The sequence below is a fragment of the Lampetra fluviatilis genome, chromosome 16 (genome assembly GCF_964198595.1).
Source record: "Lampetra fluviatilis chromosome 16, kcLamFluv1.1, whole genome shotgun sequence".
In the NCBI taxonomy this organism is placed as follows: Eukaryota; Metazoa; Chordata; class Hyperoartia; order Petromyzontiformes; family Petromyzontidae; genus Lampetra; species Lampetra fluviatilis.
The window spans coordinates 15,008,171-15,035,613 of NC_136290.1; the positions used below are offsets into that span (position 1 = coordinate 15,008,171).

Consider the following 27,443-nt stretch of genomic DNA (forward strand, 5'->3'; position numbering starts at 1 on the left):
GGCGCAGCAGCAGCAGGAGGCGCCATGGCGGGACGCGAGGAGGCCGAGCCGGGCGCCTCGAGCCCGAGCCGGAGTCCGATCTGCGCCCAGGGGTTCATAGGCGCCGCGGCGCTGTGGGTCGCGGCGACGTTATTCGCACTGCCCGGGCCGAGCGCGGCCACCACGCACTGGGTCGTGACGGAGGACGGACGCATTCAGCAGCAGGTGAGAGACAGAGGGGTACAGGTAAGGCCCACTTCCTGTCCCCTGTCCCCGCGTACCTCTGTTAACACGGGTTCCTGCCTCCACCTGCTCTCTCTCCCTGTCTCCATGTACATGTCTCCACCTACCCCGTCTCCTCCACCTACCCCGTCTCCTCCACCTACCCCGTCTCCTTCACCTACCCCGTCTCCTCCACCTACCCCGTCTCCTCCACCTACCCCGTCTCCTTCACCTACCCGTCTCCTCCACGTATCCCGTCTCCTCCACGTACCCCGTCTCTTCCACCTACCCCGTCTCCTCCACCTACCCCGTCTCCTCCACCTACCCCGTCTCCTCCACGTACCCCGTCTCCTCCACGTACCCCGTCTCCTCCACCTACCCCGTCTCCTCCACGTACCCCCGTCTCCTCCACCTACCCCCGTCTCCTCCACCTACCCCCGTCTCCTCCACCTACCCCGTTTCCTCCACCTACCCCGTCTCCTCCACGTACCCCCGTCTCCTCCACCTACCCCGTCTCCTCGAACCTCGTCTCCTCCTCCTACCCCGTCTCCTCCACCTACCCTGTCTCCTCCACGTACCCCCGTCTCCTCCACCTACCCCCGTCTCCTCCACCTACCCCCGTCTCCTCCACCTACCCCGTCTCCTCCACCTACCCCCGTCTCCTCCACCTACCCCCGTCTCCTCCACCTACCCCCGTCTCCTCCACGTACCCCCGTCTCCTCCACGTACCCCCGTCTCCTCCACCTACCCCGTCTCCTCGAACCTCGTCTCCTCCACCTACCCCGTCTCCTCCACCTACCCCCGTTTCCTCCACCTACCCCCGTTTCCTCCACCTACCCCCGTCTCCTCCACCTACCCCCGTCTCCACCTACCCTGAGCTGTATCGGTGCTGCTCCTAAAGTACAGCAGAACCCCAATAATCCATGTTGATATGTGAGGTCAGTATTGTGTGTCCCATAATCCGCCGTTGTGATGTTTTGGTCTTGATCCGTGTCATATCTCTCGTATGCTGCATGAGCAGGTGGATTCCCAGTTGAACTTGAAGCACCCCCATGATCTCGTGTTGTTCATGCGCCAGGAGGCGCGGCTGGAGGCCCTCAAGGAGCTCGAGGTCAGTGACCGAGTGTAACCTATGAGAACTTGTAGCTTGTAAGAAACATATCTTCATAACCGCGCGGCTCTCAACTCGTGAGAGTGTTCTGGTTGGGGGGCGCACACGGCGGCCAGGATACCCTCATAGTGCCCCACCATCTTCACGGAGTCTCGTTGTAAGCGCTTGCTGTTCTTTTCGATTATTCTGATCACCAAGGTGCACATGCTAGCTCTATCTAGCTTTAGTAATTATACAGTAGTAATCTTACCATTTATATGGTGCTCAATGCTTCGGAAACCCAAAATGCCTTGCGTCACATACATCTCAACCACTCGAAGGGCAGCTGTCCTTGTGCAGCACAAGGCGACTCGGCACCGGCCTGCAAATGTGTATTTGATTGCCAGTAATAACATTTCTTTTTAATATTTCTTATTGCCAAAAATACACGATTCCTCACTGTGTATATGAAATGTAGGTTACTGTACTTATTATTGATATAATGCTTGTTTATCCAGAAAAACTGCAATGAGTCTCAAGACTTTTGCAGGTTGGGTCCTGCCAAGTTTTCACAGAAACGGACGATGTTCCATTCTGTTTCCCAATTGAGTAGTTTTTAGGTACTCTTACAAACTCCACACATTGGTGCCCAAGTCAGAAATGTAACCCACTTTCTCGAATAGTCTATTAGGCTATACAGGGGGTCTTTGTTTTGTGCGTGGGTGCAGCTGGTTCTTATGGAGCATAAAATTCACATCGAGGAGAATGAAGACAAGGACACGCGCCTGGAGGAGCGGCACTATGCTGAGGAGCCGGCCTGCACACATGCCCGCGTCCCCCTCGGTGACCTGGATCTCTATCATGGCACCTACATCGCCCTTGAGACCAAGAACATCCGGTGAGTACCTCGCGACAATCGTGGGATGGTGTCTTCCTGGCGGTGGTGCATTAGCTGCTCATTGCAGAAGTTGGTTCATGTCCAGCAGGGCACCCTGTTTGTACGTCATTATCGCTGCAGTTTTCGTTGTGTGGATGCGCTGCATGAACCACCTTTGTTGTGTGTAGGCCAGAAGATCACATAGATGTAAAGCACAAGCCAAGTGGTGACTTACTGAGTCCGGACTGCATGCGTATCCTGGAGCTCGCCTACAGCATACACGCGTTTCAGCACCTGCGGGTCAGTCTGCTCACACACATGCATTTCCCTCTTGCACAGCTGTAGGGCACAACCAGGTTCACGCATAAAACGCACACGCAAACACACGCTTGCTGCATTTGTACAAATATGGCAATGGTGCAGAGAGTCAAGACCATGATGCGGAGCGTAGCCTTGCAGGAAGCCGGAAATGTGGACACTGACAAAGCACAGCGTGAGACGGTGGGGAGTGTTTTAAACATGGATATGGAGGAGGATGCAGATAGCTACACTGAGAAGAAGAAATCTTAAATGGTATCAACGAACGAAGGTGAGAGAAGACCGTGTTGGACGCATTTTAGGAGAGGATGGATCGTTGAGTGAGGACGTTATAGAAGCACATAAGGAAAATAATGAGAGAAAGGCCAACAATTTGGATGCTGGAGGAGCTGAAGAGGTGAGCAGAGAACAGAAAGACAGAGAAGATGGCAGCCGAGGACCTGCCATGAAGGCAGAGCACCAAATAAGAAGCGAAGCCCTGCAAGTGCTTGCTCACGGTCCTGCTGGCAAAAAGGCCTTCCCTAGAGGCAGCTCGAGGTGGTGGTACTGTATTTGGTCGATACTTTCCATGTTGACCAGACGTGTTGGAAAAGGTGGGCGTATCCACACTTTTATACTGCCTCACCCGACTTAACTGTGGTGAACCCATGCATACTGCTGGATGGACAGAGGTTGTGGGGAGATATGAGAAAATTGCACCATTGTTTTAACTGCCTCGCTGGAAGGTGGATTGCCAGTCTGGTATGCTCACCGTTACATTACAACAACTGCCATATGTGCCAGTAGCTACAAGTAATGGAGTTTTCATGTGCATTCTTTAAAGTGCTTGCTGTTAACATTATGGAGTGATTGTCACGTGTGGTGCTCTGCAGGGTGTGCAGGAGAGAGGAAATCTGAGTGCTCCATTGCTGTCCCCAGAGGATCCTGTATTCCAAGCATTGCCGCTTCCCATGGGGACCGGCAGCCTCGATGAACTGGGGCATCTGATTCACCTGGCGTTGCAGCAGGTGTGTGCCATGTAGGGGCCACGTTCTTTGTCATAGCTCCGCTCTGGCTCAGTTTCTAACGCGACTCGGCTCAGGCTTAAGCCACTCGGCTGCTTCCACAGATGCAGGAGTGATTGACTCAGCCATTGTTCAGCTTGGGCTCAGCTCAGTGGAATCCTGAGCCTCGCTGGGACTGTGCTTAGAGCCGGCTCAAGTTAAACGCAGTGGCTTTGAGCCAGCTGAAGCGAGCCATCGCCAAGCCTGAAATGAGCTGTGACTAAGAATACGGGCCTTGGACATCGAGCATTTTACAGTTGTATGTTCATGGCTCCTGTGTGAGTACTGCATTTCAAATGTTGGCGTTATAGACATTGTATATGAGTGGGTGTGTGAGTGGGCAACAAGTGAAGTGAGCAAGTGGGTAACCTATGGGTGAGTGTTTGATCATGTGAGAGAGTTGGTGTGTGAGTGAGTGGGTGACAAGTGAAGGGAGTTGGTGGGTGAGTGAGTGTCTTCATAGGTGCTTGCTATTATCACTTGCCCCAGTAGTCTGTTCAGGCTATATGGGGAATTGTTGTGGGTGAGTGGGTGGGTGAGTGAATGTGTGGGTGAGAGCGTGACTCACAATTATAACAAGACTATTGTACACACAATGTATGCTCCAGAACAAGACATCCTGGGTGCTTTACAACATGGCCTCTTACTACTGGCGTCTCAAGAACAGTCCCACGCAAGTGGCCGAGTGTGCTATGAGAGCCCTGCACCTGTCCCCCAGGTAATAATCACAATGCTAAACAAACTCTCTCCGGCGATGCTGCCATGTAGGCAGTGCTGCACGAGCATAAATTACAAACAACTCGTCACCTTCCTCAATCAGCACTGTGGCCTGAAAATGAAAAATAAATCAAGCGATGTTTCATGCACTGGCTCGTATAGCAAGTAGAGGTCAGAGAGACAGAGAGGATATTGGTTTTAGACTGCACAGTAGAACTGTATGATAGCTCAGTTTACGATAACTCTCTTTGCAAGTCATAGAAAGATTATAAAATATAATTCTTACTAGTGCCGCATGGTGTATCGTGCTATTATTCATCAGCTTTCTCTGCCAAAACAAAACACTTCACAAGAAGTCTGGTACATTGTGTGGATCCACAGGATGAGGAATTAGATTGTACGTCATTTGGTGCTGACGGGGCCCCCTTGTCCCCGTGCAGGCCACACCATGACGTGGCGCTGGTGAACCTTGCCAGCGTGCTGCACCGTGCCCACTACTCGGCTGATGCCGCCGTGCTGCTGCATGCTGCGCTACCCATCTCCAGCGATCCGGCCACAGTTCACTACACCCTGGGCAACGTCTATGCCGTGAGTAGCAATCCGCTAGCTGTTGTCTTCTCTGTACTAACCAACCATACTCTTTGGTTTTTTCGGTAAAGTCACGTAGGTAAATTTTTTTTTTTAATAAATGAAAACAACTCAATTAAATCACGTTTGGGGCGCAACACAAGCGTCCGTCATCAGGTGGGAAAGCATGGCCTACTGCTGATGCAGACTGCTTGTGTTGCGCCCCAAACGTCGTGATTTAATTGAGTTGTTTTCATTTTTTTTTTACCTACGTGACTTTACCAAAAAAACCAAAGAGTATGAATCCTTGCAGTCACGAAAGCTTCAAATCTAGAACTAACCAACCAGTTGTCTGGGAGCGGTGACATGGCCCAGCAGTAAGGGGCTCTCCGCTTGATGCAGAGGTTGCGCTCATGACACACAAAGTGCTTGCCACAAAATGAACCACAATACCTCGCTGATTTCGTCAAGGAGCATGAACCATCACGCGAACTCCGGTCATCCTCACAACAGTGTTTAGCTAGCCATCGAACAGAGACGGTCACTGCATTGCACGCGTTCAGATGCGCTTTATGCGGCTGTCTGGAATGCTCTTCCTTCCGATATAAGGAAGCCCCTGGAGCTATGCACTTTTACATGTATATTGAAAACTAATTTCTTGAGAACTGTTTTTGGTGTTTGTTGGCATTCCCCCGCACCTCTGATTACCACAGTTGGCTATGTACTGTGCGAAAGAAGTTCAACATACATACATCTGACCGGGTCCTGGGCCTCCTTTAGGTCGACTCAGCCTCAAATGATTTCCTGCTATAATGTGTAAAACAACATCACTCGGGTGACAAAGGTGGCCAGGTGCGATACAGGCCACACCATCCCCTCGTGTGCCATGTTGACCTTTGTAGATGCTCGCGAACAGCACTTGCCCCAACAGCCCGTTTAGGATATCGGGGATCTTTAGCTTAATGCATGACCACGTGTGCATGATGTCACGTGTTGCAGATGCTGGGAGAGTACAACCACTCGGTGCTCTTCTACGAGCAGGCGCTCGTGCTGCGGCCCGAGCTGGAGGCTGCGGGGAGGAGGCGCCACGCTGTGCTTTGCCAGCAGGGACTTGAGCGCAAGCTGGAGGCTCAGCACAGGTGCCTATCCAGTGCTGCTGTACACACACGAGCCCCCTTTCTGCTGTGTACACACACTATGTCCTGGCTGATGTGTACACATACACTACCCTGTGCTTTTGCATACAAACAACCCGTGCAGAACAGGCACGGAACATACAAGCTCCACGTAGAAAGGCGCTCAAGCCGCAAAATCTAACCCAGGCCCTTCTTGCTGTGAGGAACGAGTTTTACAACTGCGCCACCACTCTGCGGCTTCATTATCACAGGTCCCTGCAGCAGACGTTGAGTGAGCTGAAGGAGTACCAGCGGCAGCACGAGCAGTACGTGCACCTGCAGGAGCAAGTGGAGCGGCACAAAGTCCCGGCTGACCAACAGCTGCTTCACACGATCCTGCACGAGGCTCATCTAGCCCGCGACACTCACTCCGGTACCTGTCTGACACTCACTCTGCTACCCACACTCCCTCACTGATCATGTCTATGACACTCACTCTGCTACCCACACTCCCGCACTGATCAAGTCTGTGACACTCACTCTGATACCCACACTCCCTCACTGATCATGTCTGTGACACTCACTCTGATATCCACACTCGTGCACTGATCAAGTCTGTGACACTCACTCTGGTATCCACACTCCTGCACTGATAAAGCCTGTGACACTCACTCCGGTACTACTCAACCAGGTGGCTCAACGGTAGAGCGAGCGGCTCGCAATCGGAAGGTTACGACATCAAATCCTAGATGGGGGTTGATTCAGCTCATCATGTTTCTCTGGTCGTTAAAATTAATACTGCTTACGGGGGTAAGTTAACAGTGGTTACCGTATGGATAGACTCTCTCTCTTACCATGGGAATGTGGAATTATCTGCACTTGCTCTGAGCTGCAAACAAGAGATGAACACCGCCTCAGTGCTCATTTGAGCAAGAAATCACTGACTATTGACTCGTTATTTACGACACTGGGTGCTGCCAAGACCTAGAGAAATCCATCTGTAATGATCTGGTGACATAGTGTTTGCTGTCTTTCTGTTATTGATACGAGTGCAGGTAACAGTCAGGTGTGTCGGTGGAGCCAGCAACAGAAGCTGCTGGTTTGTCAGTGGGATCAGCCGGTGCGGTACACGAAAGGGGAGGGAGAAGATGGCATCGAGCGCGTGCAGGTTGGAGTCTTCTCGTGACTCGCACAATGCCACATTGTTTTGTCACACGTACCCATGGCCAGCACTTCCACCACCAATGCGTCCACATTGCAGCAGGGAGTAATGTTGTTGGGGTGTGGGACGCGCAGCTTGGTGTGATGATTTCAAGTGTTGCTTTTACACATCATCTCTACCATCGTCATCTCTATCAATCTATTTGAGTCATGGATTTGAAATTTACTTGTGAAATATGAGAGATATCAAAATAAATATATGTATTATCATTGAGCGTGATTAATTATTATGACACTTGTTTACCCAGTGGAAGCGTCACCTAGTATCAAGACTCATTTATAGCAGAGTCTTGCTAAGTTTTCTCTGTGGGGAGCGATGATTGCTGTGTAGATTCCCATTGAATCATTTTCAAGTGACTTTTTTAATTTGGCAAATTTGGACCATGATGCCGACACAATTGCGATTGACCTCACATGATTTGTAACGTTAAGCATGAAGCAGACGGTGAATAGTATGTTATGGTTAATACACCGCACCACCACAATAATAACCAGACGGCCTGCCGGATTTAATCCACAAACCTCTGTCACAAGAGGCGAACGCGCTCCCGCTGGGCCATGTCACAGTAAACTTACTGCGTGTCGTGTAGAGTGGAGTCATGATGCACAGTGCGCAACCTGTTTCAGTTTGGGGAAGAGGAGCCAGGAGCTGGCACCACAGCCCTGCCCAGCAGAGCAGATTTTCTGTCTGGTGAGGACCTCGTCTCTTCACGGCCCCACCACCACACAGGACCTCGAGCCAGGAGCCACCACAACCTGCCGGCCAGTGTACAGGTAGGCGACCATGCTTAACGGATATATACTCTGATTTGTTCTTGTACTTGTGCAGGAAACGTTACTTTACTTGGTGGCCAGGCTGTAATTAAGCAGGCTTGGACAGAGCACATCACTGGAAGGGATGGACGATTGGTGAAGAATGTTAAGGGAATGGTAGCGAAGGAGTGGATGCATCCTTGAGGACATCCACATAAGGAGATTGAGCAAGCAGATCAGTTCATGGGCAGGTGCTGGATGGAGTGTTGCATCGCAGGGAAGGCCTTCATCCTTGCAGGGAATTGTTCTTGGCTGATGACGATGATGATAACCGGGCTGAGACTATCAACCGACTACACACAAGAACCTGGGTTAATCGGAGGCTGCTGCCCAGGTTTTAATCTAGGATCTCAGTGGTGCTGGCGCAGTGCTGTCACCCCTGAACCACGCACCTACCTCAAACGTATATTCTCTTCACAATGAACTTCAGATTCCCGTTGGACAGCCTGAGATCGGTTATGTACAAAACAATATATTTTCGGTTGTGCAGATGTGTGTGTGTGTGGTGTGTGTCTGTTAAAGCTCTTTGAGCCTTGTGATGTCCATTCAGGGTTTCCTTTGGCCCCAGAGGAAGCAGTGTCTTCATACTTTTCCCACAACTTCACCTGCTTCAGTTCCACCGATATTTTCTTTTCTTCTGGACACCATGGGAATGAAGTAAGACATCACCATAGACACACAATGGGTAGGACCACATTTATTTCAGAAATTCATAAAGTAACTACTTCATATGTTACATGCTGGCCGGTCAGGTTGCCCAGCAATCTAGTGAGCAGCTCGCAATCACAAGGTTGCGAATTTAAATGCTGGTGGGGAGTTCAGTCCAGAGTCCATCAACTCTGGAATCAATAAATTAGGTACCACTGTGGGGGAGTAAACAGTGTTTGTCCAATTGGGAGACTTTCCCCCACTATTGCAATGTGTAATTCCCACAACTACATTGACCGTAACAGCATATGAGAACCACCTAAATACTCATTTTAGCAGGAAATCACTTTAACTTTGTTGACGTTTTCATATGTTTACAACTGTTTTAAATACCTCATATGCTGAATTCCGCCAATGTGCTTTGTTTTTGGAAGCCTGACTCAGATGTTGGAGGATGTCATGAACTCTCCTGAAAAGCCACGGTGTGCTATGGCACACAGCACACAATCAGCGCAACCGGAAATGCCTGGAGAGACTGCTCACAGAGCATGTTGCCTCAAGCCGGAGCCCAGGCATTTCCAGCCCGGCAGCTCAGAAACCTCCGTCACCCACGGCGGTATAGCCACTGAGAGAAGAGAGCCGTTAATTCAGCAGGTCAGATTCTCGCACAGCTCTCGGCCACCCGTTCTTCCTTTTGCTTGTCCTCGCCAATCCCCTCCCTCACCACTCTCCTCCCTCCCAATGTCCTGTCATAGTCATCCGCTTTTGTGGCTCGTAAAGTTTTTGAAGGGGAGGCTGAGGTGGTAAAAACAAACATCACGTAATTCGAAAGCAATTCAACATTCTCCTCAATGCTTCGAGGGTGACAGGACGGTGGCGCAGTGGTAACACTCGTGCCTCGCAGCAAGGACCTGAGTTTTTCTTCCCGACTCGGGTGCCTTTCTGTGTGGAGTTTGTATGTTCTCCCCTTGTACTGCATGGATTTTCTCTGGGTTCTCCAGTTTCCTCCCATAGCTAAAATAAAAACAAGGTCATTGGTGTTAGCCAAGCATCCCAATGTTGCAGGACCTTTCTGAAAGAGAGTTGAGACTCAGTGAGGCATTGCTGGATAAATACAGGCAATAACAAACTGAAAAGATGGTCATATTTGCAACCGATGCAAACAAAATGGAGGTTTTACAAAGTTTCCACACACAGGTGGTGGTGTTACTTGGCATGTGATGTGCAGTGCGTATGTGACACCACATATTTGCGGTGGCGCTCCGGTTTCCTGGCAGGAGCATTGTACATTTGGCACCATTTTCATAGCACAAGGCTCTCCTTAAGGAAGGCGCTGTTTTTCACAGATAGGTAGAGTTGCCAGTAGTAGGTCTGTCGCCTCGACAGACCTGGTTTCACCTGAGGACGGCTGCTTGCGTTGTGGCCGAAACGTCGTGAGAATTATTTTATTATGTTTTATTTTTATTATTTTATTACTTCCCTTCTACGTGACTTTACCGAAAGAACCAAGAAGATGAATCCCTGCAGTCACAAAAGCTTTAAATCGAAATTTTGTAGTATTGTAGTCGGGGAACTAAGTTGCTATGTGTAATCAGAATTATTATACCCAAAGGTTGCATCAGTTTAAATAAAATTAATCTTGCCAAGAAAATCAGTTTCATTAAGTTGTGAAGCATTTACTTGCCTTTAATCTGCCCAGGTGGCTCGGTGGCAAAGCAAGTGGCTCACAATTGGAAGGACACGAGTTCAAATCCTCTGGGGTCAATAAAATGAGCACCCAAGTTTTCGGAAAGTCAAAAGTGGTTGTCCATAAGAATAAGGAAATTTCACCACTTGCTCAGGGCTTTAAATTGGAGCTTTGAGGCACCAATGCCTCCAAGCTCATTTGAGCGAGAAATTACTCTGACATTTTTTTGGACTTACCTTTTTTAAACTATTCTTATTTTACCAGGTAAAGCCCACTAAGCTATACAGCTTTTTTTAGAATATACCTTGCCACAAATGATAGCTCAACGAAGTGGTTTAGCATGTGGAAATTTAAAGCAGCCAAATAACCTAAACACACATATCTAAATGTGGAGGGAAACACTTCAGGAGCTGGAGAAAAATCCACGCTACAATGGGGAAAACATGCAAACTCCAAATATACAGGCATCAGAGTTGGGATCGAACCCATGACCTACTGCATACCAGGTGAGGGAGTTAACATCTCGTCACTGTGGTGCCCCTATCTGTATTCATCCTGAATAATAATATGGTTATGATTAACATAGCCCTCCTGGTGTTGTGTGCAGTGGTTGGCGAGACTGTCGAGAGCGAAAGATAATGTGACTTGGGCTTTGTCCCTCGCCATTGACAAGGTGAGTTTATGCTTGAGCCACTGTAGGTGAAATTACTCACATTTGGTATCCACACTTCCCACATACTGCAGTAGTTTCACAGTAAGGGGTGATGTTGTTATGCTATTTGAAGCAATTGAAACATTTGCATGTACATTTAAAATTTAGCAAATTTGGACCCTGATGCCGGAAAGCAATGGCCGACTATTTTGAAATGACGGTACGGGATTTTTAATGTACGCTGTGTCGCAAATGGTACATATTTTGACAGTTAATACACCCAAAGTATTAACCAGGGCGGCTGCTGAAACCGGACCACAAATCTCCGCAACAAGTGGAAAACGCACTGCCGCTGGCCTATGTTTCCGCTGCACTACGCTACCAGGATGTGAACACATGTGGAAATTAAAACCATACTTCATAGAATTGGTAACAGTGCATGACCCCCATGAAGGGAGTGTAAATCTGTGCATGGCGGGGCTCGCAGTGCGTAGAGCCCCGGTGGGTCTTCCACGTGCTCGCTGGGCTGCACTGGCGTGGAGAGGGGAAGGCGGTACGAGCAGCCGCGTGCTTGCAGGCCGCAGTGCGTTTGGCTCCCCAGGGCGCGCGGCACGTGCCGCTTACGGACCACGCAGCCCTCGCGCTGCACCTGAGCCAGCTGACGGAAGCCGCCCTCCTTCTAAACCACTCGCTCAACCACACTGCCGACCAGGTGAGCCTCACCACCGCAAAACCACGCCGCCATTCGCTGCTAAGTGGTGAAAACGTCATCGCAGTGCCTGTGCCAGGCTAATTGCACTTTAAGGCTGTCACGTCAAGTGTGGAAGGCTCTCTGGCAGGTCATGGGACAGACCCAGGCGCTATGGTTTGAGAGGACTAGCAAATACACCAACCGTCGCCCCCACTGTGCCACCTCACTGTGTTTTAGCTGCCCAGCCCTCGACTCAATTTTTTGTTCGTTGCTCCACCGCTCTTCATTGTTTTTGGAGGGTGACTGCCTGCAACTGCCCAGTAGCGTTCTTCATGAACCTCCTCCACAGAGGCAGATCTTGGAGGACACTTGGGAAGAAAGCTGCTGAGCTCGCCACACACACATGCATATGGAAATCACGGCATGTACTGGACCTGTATTTACTCAAACAATGATTGGCTAAGACACGCAAGGTTGCTTTGAAATAAAACTGTCTCGATTTCTAAATTTGATTACTAAAGTTGTCGTGTTTGGGTGTGAAGGCCGCGGCTTTTCTGGTGCTGGGCAACGTGTTGCTGGATGATCGGAAGGCAAGTGGAGCGGTGGAAGCGTTTGACCGAGCACTGCAGCTGAACCAGCACTGTGACCTCTGCGGACAGGGCCTGCTCCGAGCCCGTTGCCTGCAGCTATACCCAACCCTGTACAAGATCACCACGCTGTCACGAACCGGTAAAACCCCAACTCTGACCCAGTGAGCCTCTCGCTCTAGCTCAACCATATATAATTATCAGAGTAAATTAGCTGATAATACATCACCTTCCTCTATCTGTCCCTGCATATATAAGAAATAAAAATATATTTTATACATCCCATCAACTACATGGCCAGAGAGTATGTTTATTCAGCAGCATTGGATTACTACAAGTAAATTCTTCACCAGTTATGACATTGAGTGTGTCATCGGCAAAGTCGGTCTTATCAGAGTACTTATGAACAACCACGATTAGTTATGAGTCCTAGTTCGACGGAAAACTATAGAATACACAACACAATAATTACTTTCATTGGAGAGAATATCGATCACAAATAAAATAAGCAGATAATCTACCTCCTTCCCATATTTATTCCGATAAGATCACCATGCCGTCATGTACTGGCAACACCCCGACTGACTCGGCGGGCCCCCTCCCTCCATCTAACTCTGGAGCACGTGTTGTCTACATACCGTCGCGTTGTCTAGTGTGTGGGGATTGGCGAGCGCGTAGTAAGTGTCGAGTGTGCCGACTGTTTCCAGGGAATTGCAGTGAGCAGCAAGAGGTCCCTGCAACACGCGGCACGCAAGACATAGGGGCGGCACTTCCTTCTTCCCTCGTTCAGCATGGAAGGACAGAACAAGGTTTGTCTTCTGTTAACAATCCCGTTACATGTTTCACAAACATCTTAACGGTAATCAGTCTGAGTGTTGTTCAAAATTATACAGAACTACGTAACACATTGTTATTGTATAGCTTCACCAGTGGTACGAGTTATCAGCAGCACATGTCTGTGTTGTAATCACTATGGACAATTGCAGTTGTCTCTGCATCGTTTAACTATTGGACAGCCCTGCCTATATGTGGGTGTTCAATATAAACTTAAATGTTTTAACCAGATACTACTCACCACTAGTCACCTGACACACAACTCCCTACCCCCCTCAGACTCGCTCCTTACCAGATACCATGACCTGACACTCGCTGCACCGACACTCGCCACACCTTCATTGAGTGTTTTCTGTATTGGGAAGTGTGACTGGTGCATTTGTTGAGTGATTGAAGAATTGGGTGAGTGAGTGGTGAACTGTATGTAGAATGTGAATGAGTGGTGGCTGTATGGTGTGAATGAGTGGTGGCTGTATTGTTTGAGCCAGCTTGTAATGTGTTGTAGGTGCTGGAAGCCAAAATGGCACAGGGGAGGAGGTCCACTTGAAGGAGGAGCAAAAGCCAGAATCAGAGGAGGCGGATGAGGTGGGGAAACTCAAAGAAGATGAGCCACAGCAAGATCTTGAGGCCGAAATGATATCGGACAATTGGAAAACAAGCTTAGATATGCAGCCAAGTCAGAAAGAGAGGCTCTTCAAAGTGGAAGGGAAGGAGGGAATAAACTCAGGGCCGGAACTCACTCGGAAGGAGACACAAGGCTTGGAAGAAGAGGCAAAGTCCTCCACACTGGACTCGGCTGACGGAAGTACAGAGCAGCGCGGCACTGACGACTCCACGGTGGAGGAGCCGCGGTCGGCACTGGGCGACGTCTTGTCCACTGTGTGGTCAGAGAGCGGTTGGTTCGAGGGAGCGCTCGAGGTCAAAGGGCAGCGGGTGGACTTGCAGGGGCTACGCATGGTTGCTGGCGACTCACAGGCTGGGCCCTGCTTTGGGGACTGTCGCGATGGAGATGAAGATGAGTGGGTAAGCACCTTACAACAGTGATATTTGACTTTTGCCAGTGCAGTTCTCAAGCCTTGTAACGCTTTTCCTTTGCTAATAAGATACTCAGAATAATTAGATATATTAAGTCTGTCTTGAAAAACTCACCTCTTTAAAAACTTACCTTTACTCCCCGAATTCTGGCCATTTACTCCGGTACTGTTTATTTCCTGCTTGTCATACGTGGCGTATTGGTATCCACGGATGAAATGTGGCTTACAAATGAAAATTATAATTATAAAGTTACGATGTTAAATGTATAACGTGCACCATTTTTGTTTGCTCCCAGAGAGAGAATATGATTCAGAGGTGTGGGAAACCACAGATAAGTGGGAAGGCAGCCTGAATCAACACCAATAAGTTTTAAAGCTCTGTGGTCCTAGTTGAACACGTAGGAGGCTTTCGCGACCAATATCATCCATAATAGAGGTTTTTTGGGTTAGATCGCGTAAATATATAAATGTGTCGTTAAACCCGCCACCACCCGATACAGTCAACTAGTAAGGGTTACATCATGGGACCTCCTTTGCCAGTACCAAAATATGAGAATAGGTTTTCCCCTTTTTCGTCACTAGTACAGCACACCGGTGTGTTGGAGAGCCAAGCCACAACATTTACAATCTGAGTACGACGTTTCGCCAGCAATTACAACTAGCTTCATCAGGCAACAGCCAGATTTGTGGAGAAGTCCTCCTGTTTCTTGCGCAAAGTGGGGGGGGGGGATTAATGAGTAAACGTACATTATGCACGTGCATTATGTGAGCCCTTTGATCTGTTCCTTCCTGTCCATTGTGTGTAAATAGCCGTACCAACGGTTCCGTATTTTCCCTCATATAACCCGCGGGGTAGACCACTTTTTACAAACAAAACAAGACCCTGTGGGGTATATGGAGGTGCGGGCTATCACGAAGAGATTTTACACGTGTGATATGTCATAACTCGTTTAATTTTTTTCATGGTAGGACTATCCACTATGCAACACTTACCTTTGACTAAAGCACTGCTGAATAAACCACTAATACTAAAATTGCACATGTTATCACGTTTTAAATTATTCAAATTGTTCGTACAATGTTTACATTGCTCAATGGGAAGGGCCTTAATAAGCATCTACCAGACACGGAATCATAATTGCCGAGTCCCTTAGGCCGCTGCTATTGGCTGAGCACTATACAGTCACGACCATGAGCTTTGTTTCAAACTTCCAATGGCTTTTTTGCCAGGAGGCAATGGCGTTACCGTAGTGCCGCTATTGTCTGCACAGTGCGCAATCTACCAGTGCTGAAACTGTACAGGGGTAACTACTGGTCCAGTAGCTGTAAAAATGATGAGGTCGAATGCTGGTAAGCCTAACAGTACGCTTACTTACTTATCTACCAGTTATGTGTTACTTATTTCTAGATTGAAGCTTTCGTGACTGCAAGGATTCATATTCTTAGGTTTTTTCGGTAAAGTCACGTAGGTAAAACATTAAAATTAATAAAAGTAAAATAAAATAAAATCACGACCTTTCGGAGGCAACACAAGCTTCCGTCTTCAGGTGGAACCGTCACAGCCACGACAGCTGTATCAAGGTGAGCCTTTGTTATGTAGAGGTACGGTTTGTGACTCAACCTGGCCTACCTAACAATAGTGTGAAAAGGAGAAACAACTAAACATGGTAAACCTGTGATAGTTGTCTCTCAAATAAGATTGGCCAAATAAGTGTAGTTAAATCTTTTTTGCATGGTTAATCATTGGAAAGATGTGATTAACTATGCAAAAAAGATTTAACTACACTTATTTGGCCAATCTTATTTGAGAGACAACTTTCACAAGTTTACCATGTTTAGTTGTTTCTCCTTTTCACACTATTGTTAGGTAGGCCAGGTTGAGTCACAAACCGTACCTCTCCATAACAAAGGCTCACCCTCTTAAGCCTCACCTTACCATATGAATAAAAGTGTGCTGTACTTGGCCCTTCCCCCCCTCTCCAACCATTATATAAACGGAGTGGTAGCTCCTGCAATCTCTCATTTACTTGATACAGCTGTCGTGGCTGTGACGGTTCCACCTGAAGACGGAAGCTTGTGTTGCCTCCGAAACGTCGTGATTTTATTTTATTTTACTTTTATTAATTTTAATGTTTTACCTACGTGACTTTACCGAAAAAACCTAAGAATATGTTACTTATTTATTGGATATTTACTTTTGTTACTTATTTACTGTTTTAAGTTCACTCGTTTCCAATTAGTTTGTTTTCTTTGTGCACGTTATGATTTTAATGTTAACAATTAATAGTGGAATGTATTACAAATGTAAACTTTGTATTAATATGATGGAATTAAGCTGCGGTAACGACCTTAAAGATATGAATGCATGTGGGGTATATGGAGGTGCGGGCTATCTGAAATTTGTTTTAAACAAAACGCTATTTTATGCGGGGTATATGCGTATGCGGGCTATATACGGGAAAATACAGTAATCCCTATTGAAGTATGGTGGCCTGTATAGGCATGCATTTAAACAATGTATTATTTGGTAATTCGCTTCCACGCAGCACTAAGTCGGTAGTTATGCGAACGGTTTAAATTATTTTTATTTATTTTTATTTCGATAGATTTTCTAATTAGTCTTTGCCAGTAGTAGCTAGTTTTGCACAGTACTTCAACATAAAAATCAATTGAGTGTCCTTGTTGGCACGTGTGTTCTGCTACTGCTAACAGTTGTTTTTGGGAGTATTTGATATTTATTTTGTTTGGTCCTCTCTTGGCATCTTGGGCCAACTCCATTAACAATGAAACTGGAGTCCCCGGAGAAAACTCACGTGTGATCACTTAACCTGACCTTGGTCTAACCTTTGCCCTGCAGTTGTGTAGATGCCTGTACATGTGACTGATAACGTCTGCATCTCAAGCTGGACGTGCAATTTTGCCACCTCCTTTTTATGAAGCACACGCCCCACAGCAGTATTTATTTGTGTAGTGCTACAAAGCCCATCTCTCTACCCTACACAACTACTGTTCTGGTGTATTGGAGAGTAAATCCACAACATTTACAATTCGAGATTGTCTGTCACCTGATGATGCTAGTTGTAATTACTGGCGAAACGTCGTACTCGAATTGTAAATGTTGTTGGTGTACTCTCCATCACACCGGTGTGCTGTACTAGTAACGAATTGGCATGTTTTGTTTACGTGACAAACCTTACTAATTGGCTGTGTCAGGTGGTGGCGGATGTAATGACACATTTATATTTACACGATCTAACCAAAAAAAACCTCTCATTTGCATTAAACTAACACACCCTAGCAGCGGTGCTTCTGATAGGTTTCTTTTTAATTACAGATAAACAGGAATGTTTTATGTATGCGTGGGAGAATGGCTTATCCGGTAATGCAAGACTTGCTCCGTTCTTCATTGACGGCCACGCATCTTTGCCTTGCGCCATTGAATCGTGATCATCGGTTCCTTCCATTGTTATTTGTTGGAGGATAAAATGAAGTCTGGCATTGGCCTGTAAACACACCATACTGGTGGTAAAGGGAGCGGGGTTTCAGCACGATATTGTACAGTGATACGCTGTCCACATACCAATGGATCTGTTAGGGAAGCTCGGAGGGATCTTCTACAACATCTGACTTGCATACCAGACCTAGTTCCTTTGGATCTTCATCTCTTTGACTCTGCACAGTCATAGCTGAAGCACAAACCAAACGACTTCTCTGCTGCTGCCATTAGATAGCAACTGGGTTTCTGGCACACATTTGATCAGAGGGAGGCTGCATTGTGAATGCTAACATGTTCTCTGAATAATAACTTTAGCCTCTTATTGAGACACCTTTGTGATCACTTTAAGGCAACGTTGGTGACTCGACGTGGATGTTGCTTGGCTGTTGTTGTTGTGCAGATAACGGTGCAAGTAAAGCAGTCGCGGAAACAGAAGGAGGCCTGGGGAGACTTTGGTCTCATTCCCAAGAGAGAGGGAGGTCCCATGGAAGAGGCAGAGAGAGAGCAGTGGGTGTTTTCTCCAGCACAGAAGGAATCTGAACCCCAGCTCAGTGGCCCCGTAAAAACCTCTGCACTTCCAGGTGAAACGCGGTGTCCCTTTTGACTGATGATGATGCATTTATACCACATCACCTTCATTTGGTCGCAAAAAACTTTCTCACTGAGGCTCATGTAAACATAGTTGTGGACCTGAATTTCTTAAGTGACTTGAGGTGGCTTTTACCTAACACTTTGGAAAATGTTGCAAGGTAAGATGGGCCATTAAATTATGTGGTCACCCTGTGACTGATCAACTACAACGGCTGTTACTCCTCTGCCGTTCTCTGTCCATTTATCATGACCATTTGATGGAAGATGTTTGTAGAAATGGAATTGTAAATGTGTTGTCTCTGGAATCAGCTCTCCAGAAAGGACATTGCATCCCTCAGAATGGTGATAAAGGGCATCCAATCAGCAAAGAGCAGCAACCAGGTACTGAAAGAGGACGTGCTTAATTATTACCATTGTGATTACGCTTGTTTACCAATCAGTCTCGTTTTTAGAAAGGTCCTGCTAAGTGTTTCACAGGAAGGGGGCGATGATTGCCGTGTTTATGAATGAAGTAATTTGCTAGTGTTTTATAAAAAACATGACGCCGGCACATAGTGGTCTATTCCTCTTTAAAGGACATCATGGGATCTTTAACGTCCACTGTGAGTGAAGCAGATGGCGTGTAGTATTTCATGGTTAATAAGCACGACAGTATTTACCATGGTAGCTCACCGAATCCAAAACCGCAAACTCCTTTAACAAGCGGTGAACGTGCTATCACTGGGCCATGTGACCTCCCCATTCATGTTAATGGTTGGCTATGTACAGTGCTAAAGAAGTACATAAGTATAGAATGCGAAGTGTGATTGAGAATTTCTCTGAAACCGTTTCCACAGCTGCCTTTATGTGTTTGCGTGCTGTCGCAATGGTGTGTGTGCAGAAGCAGCCAAGAAGTTTGCGAACCTAGGCTGGCCCAGCACCAAGGAATGCATCCGAGTTCGACGTCTCAACCCCAACATCCACCCTTCCACTTGGGTTCCCCTCACTCTCAAGAACATCCGGTGAATTGATCCTGCTCTGGTTTTATATGCTGACACCATACTTTTACCCTGCGATGTCCGATTTATTTTAAAAGCAGTTGCTAACCAATTGGTGAGAGGGCTCATTGAACCTTATGGCGGAACCCCGGGGTCCCGAATAAACGGAAGTCAAAAGCGGGAATCATGAATTCATTATTTTCGCCAACTCCGTCCCACCGCGCACATAAACGCCGCAACCCACCTGGCGCGGATCATTCTGTTGTCATGTCGTCCAAGTGCAGCGAGGACGAATGCGCATAAGAAACAAAACTTTTAAACTTTGATTAGCTCATCGTATAGAGCTCATCGAGAGGAATAGATTGCCATATTGTTCGCCTTCAACAGACATAAAATGACGTCGCAACGCAGTTTATGCGAGAGCCGGGGGCTTACGAGACCCCGGGGTCCCGCCATAAGGTTCAATTGGTGAGAGGGTCAATACGTCAAGTGGCTAGCAATAAACAGTAATAAGGGTTGACACATGTCTTGAATAGAGCATGGTTATAAGAGATAATGGAACAGAATCCCAAAGTGCGAGGAAAGAAACCGAAAGAGGAGCGTTGTTACCTGCAGTGTGGCGAGTGGGTGATTGAGTGAATAAGTGTGTTGTTGTGTCCTATAGTACAGTGGTTCAACACAGTGCAGATGAGATGAAACAGTCCAGTAGAGAGTCTTTATGGCGACTGGCTGCTGGTGAGCGAGTGACTATTCAACGGCTCAACAGACTCGATGACAAACGTGTCGCAGAGAAGCGTTTGGTATTGTGCAGGGTGCGGCTAACGAGCAGTGGGTGTGTGGCGCTTGCAGCGTGGCGGAACACATCGACCTGACGTCGCCGCTGCAGGAGCCATTCTCGAAGCCGGTGTGCAACCCGGCCCTGCCGGCCAGCATGCACACGCTGGACCACCTGGCCGGCGTAGGCGCTCGCGGCTCCCTCATGTACGGAGGAGAGAAGCGTCTGCGAGGGGTAACCACACACGCACACCCACAACATGAGCATTACTCTGTAGGGAGGTTTACAGTGGTTGTCCTTAGGATATACTCATCCCCACCATAGTGTGGAATTTCCACGACTGGCTAAGGCCTATAAACAGGATATGCTAATTTGTGTAGGAAACCACTTTTATTTTATATTCTTGGTTCTTTCGGTAAAGTCACGTAGAAGGGAAATAATAAAAATAAAACATAATAGGCTAAAATTCTAACGACGTTTCGGCCACAACACAAGCAGCCGTCCTCAGGTGAAGAACAGGGCTGTCGGAAAGACAGCGTCCTAATGAACTGCTTGCGTTGTGGCCGAAACGTCGTGAGAATTTTAATAATATATATATTTTTTTATTTTATTTTTTTACCGAAGTGACTTTACCGAAAAAACTAAGAGCATGAATCCTTGCAGTCACGAAAGCTTCAAATCTAAAATTAATACCCGGTCACACGACCGTACATGTTCTGCATTAGCCCAGGTTGTCAGTAGCCCCTGTAGTATCGGTCGTGTATTCTTCTGGCCATAGTGTCACCCAACACTGTTTCTCATCCATCAACCACATTTGGAAACTCATGGAGTTGAAATTTCCGAAAACAAATGGTGTCTAGATCTAGGCGAGAAAGTCATGATGGCCAAACCCACTGATGCCACCAGCATCCGTATCAGACAGCTGTACTCAAATGTCACAAATGAGCTTAAACACAATGATAGCTTCAAACACACGTGTATGTAACAATTACATTGAGGCTTTGCTGCTCACTTGTGTGGAGTGGATAGACCGTGATGCTGTGATGTGTGGTGCTTTGCTGTGTTTCCCCCAGGAGCTGGAGAGACTGGCCAAGGCCTCACTAGGGGAACGACGCCTGGAGCACGTGGCCACCCGAATCGCCAGAGCGATGGAGAAGGTCTTCATACTCAGAACACTATCTCAAATTTGACTTACAAGCCTTAGAGACACTCTTTCCGGCCAAGTAGCTCACTATCGGAAGATTTAGAGTGAAAATATTGGTTGGTGGTTGACCTGGCCCATCATTACTGTGGGAAAGTATATAGTGGTTGTCCTATGGACTCCCCCCTGCCATAAAACTAGGAATTACTACCACTGGCTCAGGACTGCAAACAGGAACTGAGCACTGCCTAAATGCGTATTTGAGTAGGAAATCACTCTGGCTTTTTGACTTGCCTTTTAGGTCACGGCTTGCAAATCTGCATCACCCACACCCGCCAGGTGTCAGAGGTTCAAATGAACCTTTGTAATCTTTGGTTTTTTTTAGCCTTCGTTCTCGTTTTCGTCCCATGTCTCGCAACTCTACAGGACCTCGTGCCTCCATCTGCACATTATTTCAGCGCTTGCGACTTTCTCACCCTAGCTGATGCAGACTAAAATCCATACCTTCGTCACAACCCAACTCGCCTTCTGGAACTCTGTCCTCTCCCGCCTCCCCACATCCCTTGTCCCCTAAATTCCTCATCTCCAAGCTCCAGATGATCCAAAATGCAGCTGCCAGGCTTCTCGTCCGCACCTGTAAATGAGACCACATCTCCCCAATATTACAATCCCTCTACTGGCTGCCAATCCCAGATCAATTTAAGGTCGCATTCACAATTATCAAGACCCTCCATGGACCCTCTCCTCTCATCTTACTCTACTCCCCTGCATATGCTCTTCTTTTCCCCTCTCATCTCACTCTCCTCTCCTCCATGCATACTCATACCTTTCCCCTCTCATCTCACTCTACTCCCCTCCACTCACTGTGCTCAAACTCCCTTTATGTGCTCTCAACTCCAGCATTAAACACGAGAGAACTTGGTTCAATCTCGTGCGAGAGCTGAACACTATTGTATGTGTGTATGTTGAACTTCTTTCGCACCGTACATAGCCAACCGTGCTGTGTGCTGGCTATGTGCTCTGCCCACAGAATGACACATCATGGGTGTTGGCCAACCTCGCTGCCCTCTACTGGAGGATCCAAGGCCAGGGGCGACGTGCGATTGATTGCCTGAGACATGGCCTGCACCACGCCCCTCACCACATGAAGGTGCCAGACACCGCCAGGGCTTCTGTGCACCATGTCTGGTGGTTGTTATGGGTTTTTTTCTATTTCAATGTTTCAGAGAAAATCCTTTGAGTTAGAGAAACATATAATTTGCAAGGTAGTCCAGGGTGTCAAGTGACATACAGTAACATGTAATGATGCGTATACACACATACAAATATAAAGATTCCCCTTTTAGCCTTGACCAAACTGTTGGGGCAAGTGCTATTATCGAGCACCTATGAAGGCCATCACTCGAGGGGGTGGGTGGCCAGCACCACGCCCGACTGCCTTTGTCTCGCGCAGTGATTTTTATACACCGCACTAGCTACTCATGTGAGGCTCAGTCAACCTAGGGGAGGCCCAGGACCTGTTCAGATCGTCATCGCTAGTGTTGGCCTTGAATGGAAATCAAACTCTGGTCGCCGGGTTTGTAGCGCCGCGTGCTAAACACTGTTCCACCGTTCCCCCACCCACACATAGCAAACATATACATTTTAAATCTCTAACTTAATCAGCACACATGTATACACGTATACACGCAGACCTCGCTTAGTGCTCAAGATGTGTTCCTGGAGAAGTGAGTGCGAATTGAATCAACATGAAAAGGGGTCCTTTTACTATTATATATATGGAGATGCATTCATGATGTTATTTCTTGCTTATGAGCAATACATGAGGGCTTCATTGGGATATCGGTAAAAACACTAATAAAAATACAGATGGTAAACATGATTTAATAAATAAAAGCTAATATTTTGTTATATCAATATTATGTACTGTACTCACCAGTGCATTCTACTCACAACCCACAGCCACCTAACACTCACCTGCCTCAACCCGCCATATCACTTGGATTTTGACATCCAAAGTGATACTTTTCCTGACACTTTGGTCACATTTCCAGCACTAACACTTGCAGGCCTTTTTCCAGACACATTGGGTCTTTAATGGTCACAAAAACAAAATAAATGAGGCAGAGACCAAGGTGGTGGAGTAAGCATACGTCAGTGGGCACATGTCTTTTTTAAAATACTGGCGAGCGTTGCTCTGTTCGGAGCATTTCTTGCTCTCATTGGCTTTGTGAAAGTAAACAAAGATGGCAGTGGGTGTGTTTCCTCGGCCAGTGCTGCATGTTCTGACTCAAAAGCGCTTTTAAGATTTTTGGATGTTCTTAATTTTTTCATTAAAAATGTCACCAGGACAAAGAGCACTTTAATTAATCAGCACTGTACGGGGTAGCGCTTAGCAAGGTCTCCCTGTATACTGAAAATCACTCCCAAACTCGTCAACATGTAGATAATTAAATTATGCACAGCACTGGTTTATGTAGATTCTACTCTTGCTGCACCAGTTGCAGATGTTGTGCCAGTTTGTTTTAATTAAAGATGTAAATCAGTTAAATGTTGAGGTTGGTGGTGCATTTCGTGTGTCTTGAGAGATAATTCCATGTTGACACAGCTTTGAGGCAGAGTGTGCCTGTTGGGTTTGCCTGTTGGAAATAATCGTTGTCAAGTGGCTTGCGGTGTTGACCTGCCTATGCGGCGCGTGTGTTGTAGGACGTGGCTCTGGTTAGTCTCGCGAACGTGCTCCTACAGGCCAGGCTGGGGAAGGAGGCTCAGCTCGTGGCTGGCATGGCAGTGCACATCTCTCCCAGAAATCCTACCGCACACTGCACGCTGGGCAATGCCTACCTCGCCACGGTGAGCACCGTGCCACCGCTCACACCTAATTCACATCGCAACAGAAGCCAAGTCGGTGGTAGAGTGAGCAGCTCGCAATCAGAAGGTTCTGAGAAAATCCTGTTGACTCGGAGCATTGACCCAGGGTTAATGAAATTCATATCACTGTGTGAGGAAATCAACAGTGGTTGTCCCGGGAACAAACTTACCCTTGCGATAAAAATGTGGAATGTCCACTACTGGCTCAGGGCTGTAAATAAGAAATGAGCACCACCATAATACTCATTTGAACAGGAAATTGCCTTGAGGAACACACACACGCAAAAATAGATGAATGGTGGTAGGGATACCATGGGTGCCAACAGGTAAGACAAGTCACTTGTATTCTTATTTTTGCAGCAATATTCTGAGATACCTTGTTAGCTAGTTTACTGTGACCATCGTACAGTGGTTGTTAGGCCACTTAATGATCTGGCAAAATTTATGTAGCAAGAGACCCCCCCACCACCCGACACAGCCAAACAAATTGTCACATGCACAAGCGTTAATGAGCAAACCGTTATTGTTTTAGCTTCCCAGATAGTTGAACAATGATTGTCTAAACTTCATTTAGAAATAACATACTGCATTTCAGTTGAAATTGTCAGATTACATCAGAACAATGTCTAGCAACAGCACCGGATCAGCTTCTAAAACAGGTGTCATGATCTTCCAGGAATAATCAGAATTGCACTGTATTCGCAGAAACTTTGCTCGATCATTGTTTGGCCTCATCTAAAAATTAATTATGAATCATTATATTGGCTGCGTAAATATACGTGTCCAATTTATAATAAGCAAAGGTGAAATTCGTGTAAAATCTGTTGAGTTCCATAAACAGTCATGGTTGTGTCTGTGTTTGCGCTGGGTTTATTTGCACACGTGGAGGTCTGTGTGTGCATGGGTCTGTGTTTTTAAATATCAAATATTCCCACAACTGTCACTGCAGGATATTGTAACTTTTTTAATGGAGCTTCCAATTCCCTTGAACTTTTTGTGTTTAGTTTGTTGTCCTTCCCCCGCAACTCCGGTGAGCATGGTTGTCTATGTATGGTGCAAAATAAGTTCAACATTCATAATTGGTTAAGGAATTGTCATCTGCGTAAATGTACACGGCCTAATTTTATTTATTTAAATCTTGACTTAAAGCTTTTGTGACTGCAGGAATTCATATTCTTTGGGTATTTCGGTAAAGCCACGTAGATATAAATAGTAATAAAATAATAACAATATCACGACGTTTCGATCGCAACACAAGCAATCGTCATCAGGTGAAAAATATAGCGGGAGAGCTGCTGAGAATATATGGTGGGAGCGCTGCTAAGGCCGGGAGTTATAAAGGTTTGAGATGGGTGTAGCCCAAGGGTCAGTGGGCAGGGGTCGAGATGAAATTTGCATGTAAATGGAAGATCAGAGAAATCTTGACAAACGAAGCTGTGGGGGTGGTCATTGTATTGTGAGACATTAGCATATTCTAGATTTGAAGCTTTCGTGACTGCAAGGATTCATACTCTTAGGTTTTTTCGGTAAAGTCACGTAGGTAAAAAATAAAATTAAAAGTTAATAATGGAAATAAAATAATAAATCACGACGTTTCGGAGGCAACACAAGTCTCCGTCATCAGGTGGGACCGTCACAGCTAAAATTACTGCATCAAGGGATGCAGTAATTTTAGCTGCATCAAGGGATGCAGTAATTTTAGCTGTGACGGTCCCACCTGATGACGGAGACTTGTGTTGCCTCCGAAACGTCGTGATTTATTATTTTATTTTATTTCCATTATTAACTTTAAATTTTATTTTTTACCTATGTGACTTTACCGAAAAAACCTAAAAGTATAGACATTAGCATGTCAATGTAAGAAATTTTCTTGTCAATGTAAGAAATTTTCTTGTCAATGTAAGCTCGGAGAGAGCTCGGAGAGAGCCATCGCCACATGGAGGTGGAAAAGGATGGCAAGCCGCCATTTAATAATTGCTTGTGTTGCGATCAAAACGTCGTGATATTGTTATAATTTTTATTATGTTATTATTTGTTCTATCTATGTGGCTTTACCAAAAGACCCAAAGAATATTTATTTAATGATTGTGTTTACATTCCAGTTTCTGTGGTGTTACAGTTTTCAATTATTAGGATATGTTTTGCCTTTGTTATATGTTAAATAATAATTGTCCATAGGATTCTGCCATGGTGCAACGGTCGGGCCAAACACTGGACTAGCGATCCAGATGTCGCCAGTTCGACTCGATCTCCGTGCGTAACAGTTGCAATGGGGGCAATTTTCTTAAATCCCCCCCACCTCTGTCCATCTAACAATACAAATGGGTACTCATTCGACTGGCAGGTTACGTGTGGTGGGGTAAAGTGTGGGTACGCCCGCCTGTTCCCACCTGGCCAGCGTGGTCTTTCTGCCAGCAGTGATATGCATGATGAACAAAATGCAGGGCTGCATCTTTAATGTTTTAACTACAACGGGCACCTGCATGGTTGTGTGTGCATAGGAGGACAGACAAAAGGCCCTGCAGTGCTACGGGTCAGCACTGGCCCTACAGCCAGAATACCCTACCGCCCTGGAGCGTCTGCGAGCCGTGCAATGCAACATCCTTGTCTATGAAAACCAGTAGGCTTGGGACCTCACCTGGGATGGGCACTTACCTATGTTCTCAACTTTGCCCTCACCTAGTATTGGAATCAAATGTGGAGAGTTTGAAACTGCACAACATGGCGTCTTGGGTTTTTTTGTCAAATTTGTGTCCAAAACATAAATCAGATGTGTATTAATCGTATGGTAATTACATTAAAAGATGGAATCCCTCTACACACTTGACACATGCCCTGTATGGACAGATGTTGGCTGCACATGCAACAGAGCGTGTGGTAATCGATCCCTGCGTGTCTTGACGTGGGTGATCTGCAATGCCTGTGGTGAGTCGAGGCAAAATTCAAACCTCACGGGGTGATCGTTTTCAGTTTTTACTTGAGCAGAAAATGGCCAATTCTTAAAAAAATATTAATTTAATCTAAACGCCGTGAGGTTTATGTTCTGTGTCAATTATAAACCATCGTGAGGGTCACAAGAATGCAGATGGTTGCATATTTGACAACACTTGTGGGGAGCTTGGTGAATCTCAATATTGAGAATATTTGTGGTACTCGGTGTCCTTCAGACCTTGTATTTGTACCACGTGGAGATTAAACACTTTGACTAATTCAGCTGATTTCTCATTGTGGATGTGTGGGAACGGGCTATGCATGACAGGTAAATCCTCATACTCTGCAACGAGGCTTGCCGAGTTCTGATACTAGTGTTGCCACGCGTGGCGAGAACCCCCAGCTGCCCTTGGGCCACTGAGGGGACGATGAAATGTACAGCCAGCCGAAGACATGCCAACCACAACAAACCCCGACTTGCCTATGGGCCTGAAGACTGAAATTCCTCCTCCCTGTCTCCTCCTACTCCCCGTGTCTCTTCATGTCTTTCTCCAAGTCTCTCTTGTTTC

General features: G+C 46.7%; 1 protein-coding gene across 4 annotated transcripts; it reads left to right on the forward strand.

The window, feature by feature from the left end:
• Positions 1–27,156, forward strand: LOC144936609 (tetratricopeptide repeat protein 17-like). 4 transcript variants are annotated; one of them, XM_078863839.1, is made up of 26 exons: positions 1–204; positions 1,223–1,312; positions 2,020–2,189; positions 2,357–2,468; positions 3,359–3,493; positions 4,138–4,247; positions 4,687–4,834; positions 5,813–5,952; positions 6,201–6,361; positions 6,984–7,096; positions 7,777–7,923; positions 8,513–8,619; positions 9,045–9,264; positions 10,905–10,970; positions 11,437–11,661; positions 12,183–12,369; positions 12,935–13,036; positions 13,567–14,084; positions 17,992–18,172; positions 18,492–18,563; positions 19,063–19,183; positions 20,009–20,168; positions 21,008–21,091; positions 22,106–22,225; positions 23,782–23,925; positions 26,445–27,156. In XM_078863839.1, the coding sequence occupies exons 1-26, from the start codon at positions 25–27 to the stop codon at positions 26,565–26,567; spliced, it is 3,936 nt and encodes a 1,311-aa protein (XP_078719965.1). In that variant the 5' UTR covers positions 1–24; the 3' UTR covers positions 26,568–27,156. The 4 variants fall into 4 exon arrangements, 3 of the variants coding, with proteins under 3 accessions (XP_078719965.1, XP_078719966.1, XP_078719967.1); XR_013637437.1 differs by lacking the exons at positions 23,782–23,925; positions 26,445–27,156 and having other exon boundaries at positions 20,009–20,140; positions 22,106–22,222; XM_078863840.1 differs by lacking the exons at positions 8,513–8,619; positions 9,045–9,264.
• The last annotated feature ends 287 nt before the right edge of the window (positions 27,157–27,443 follow it).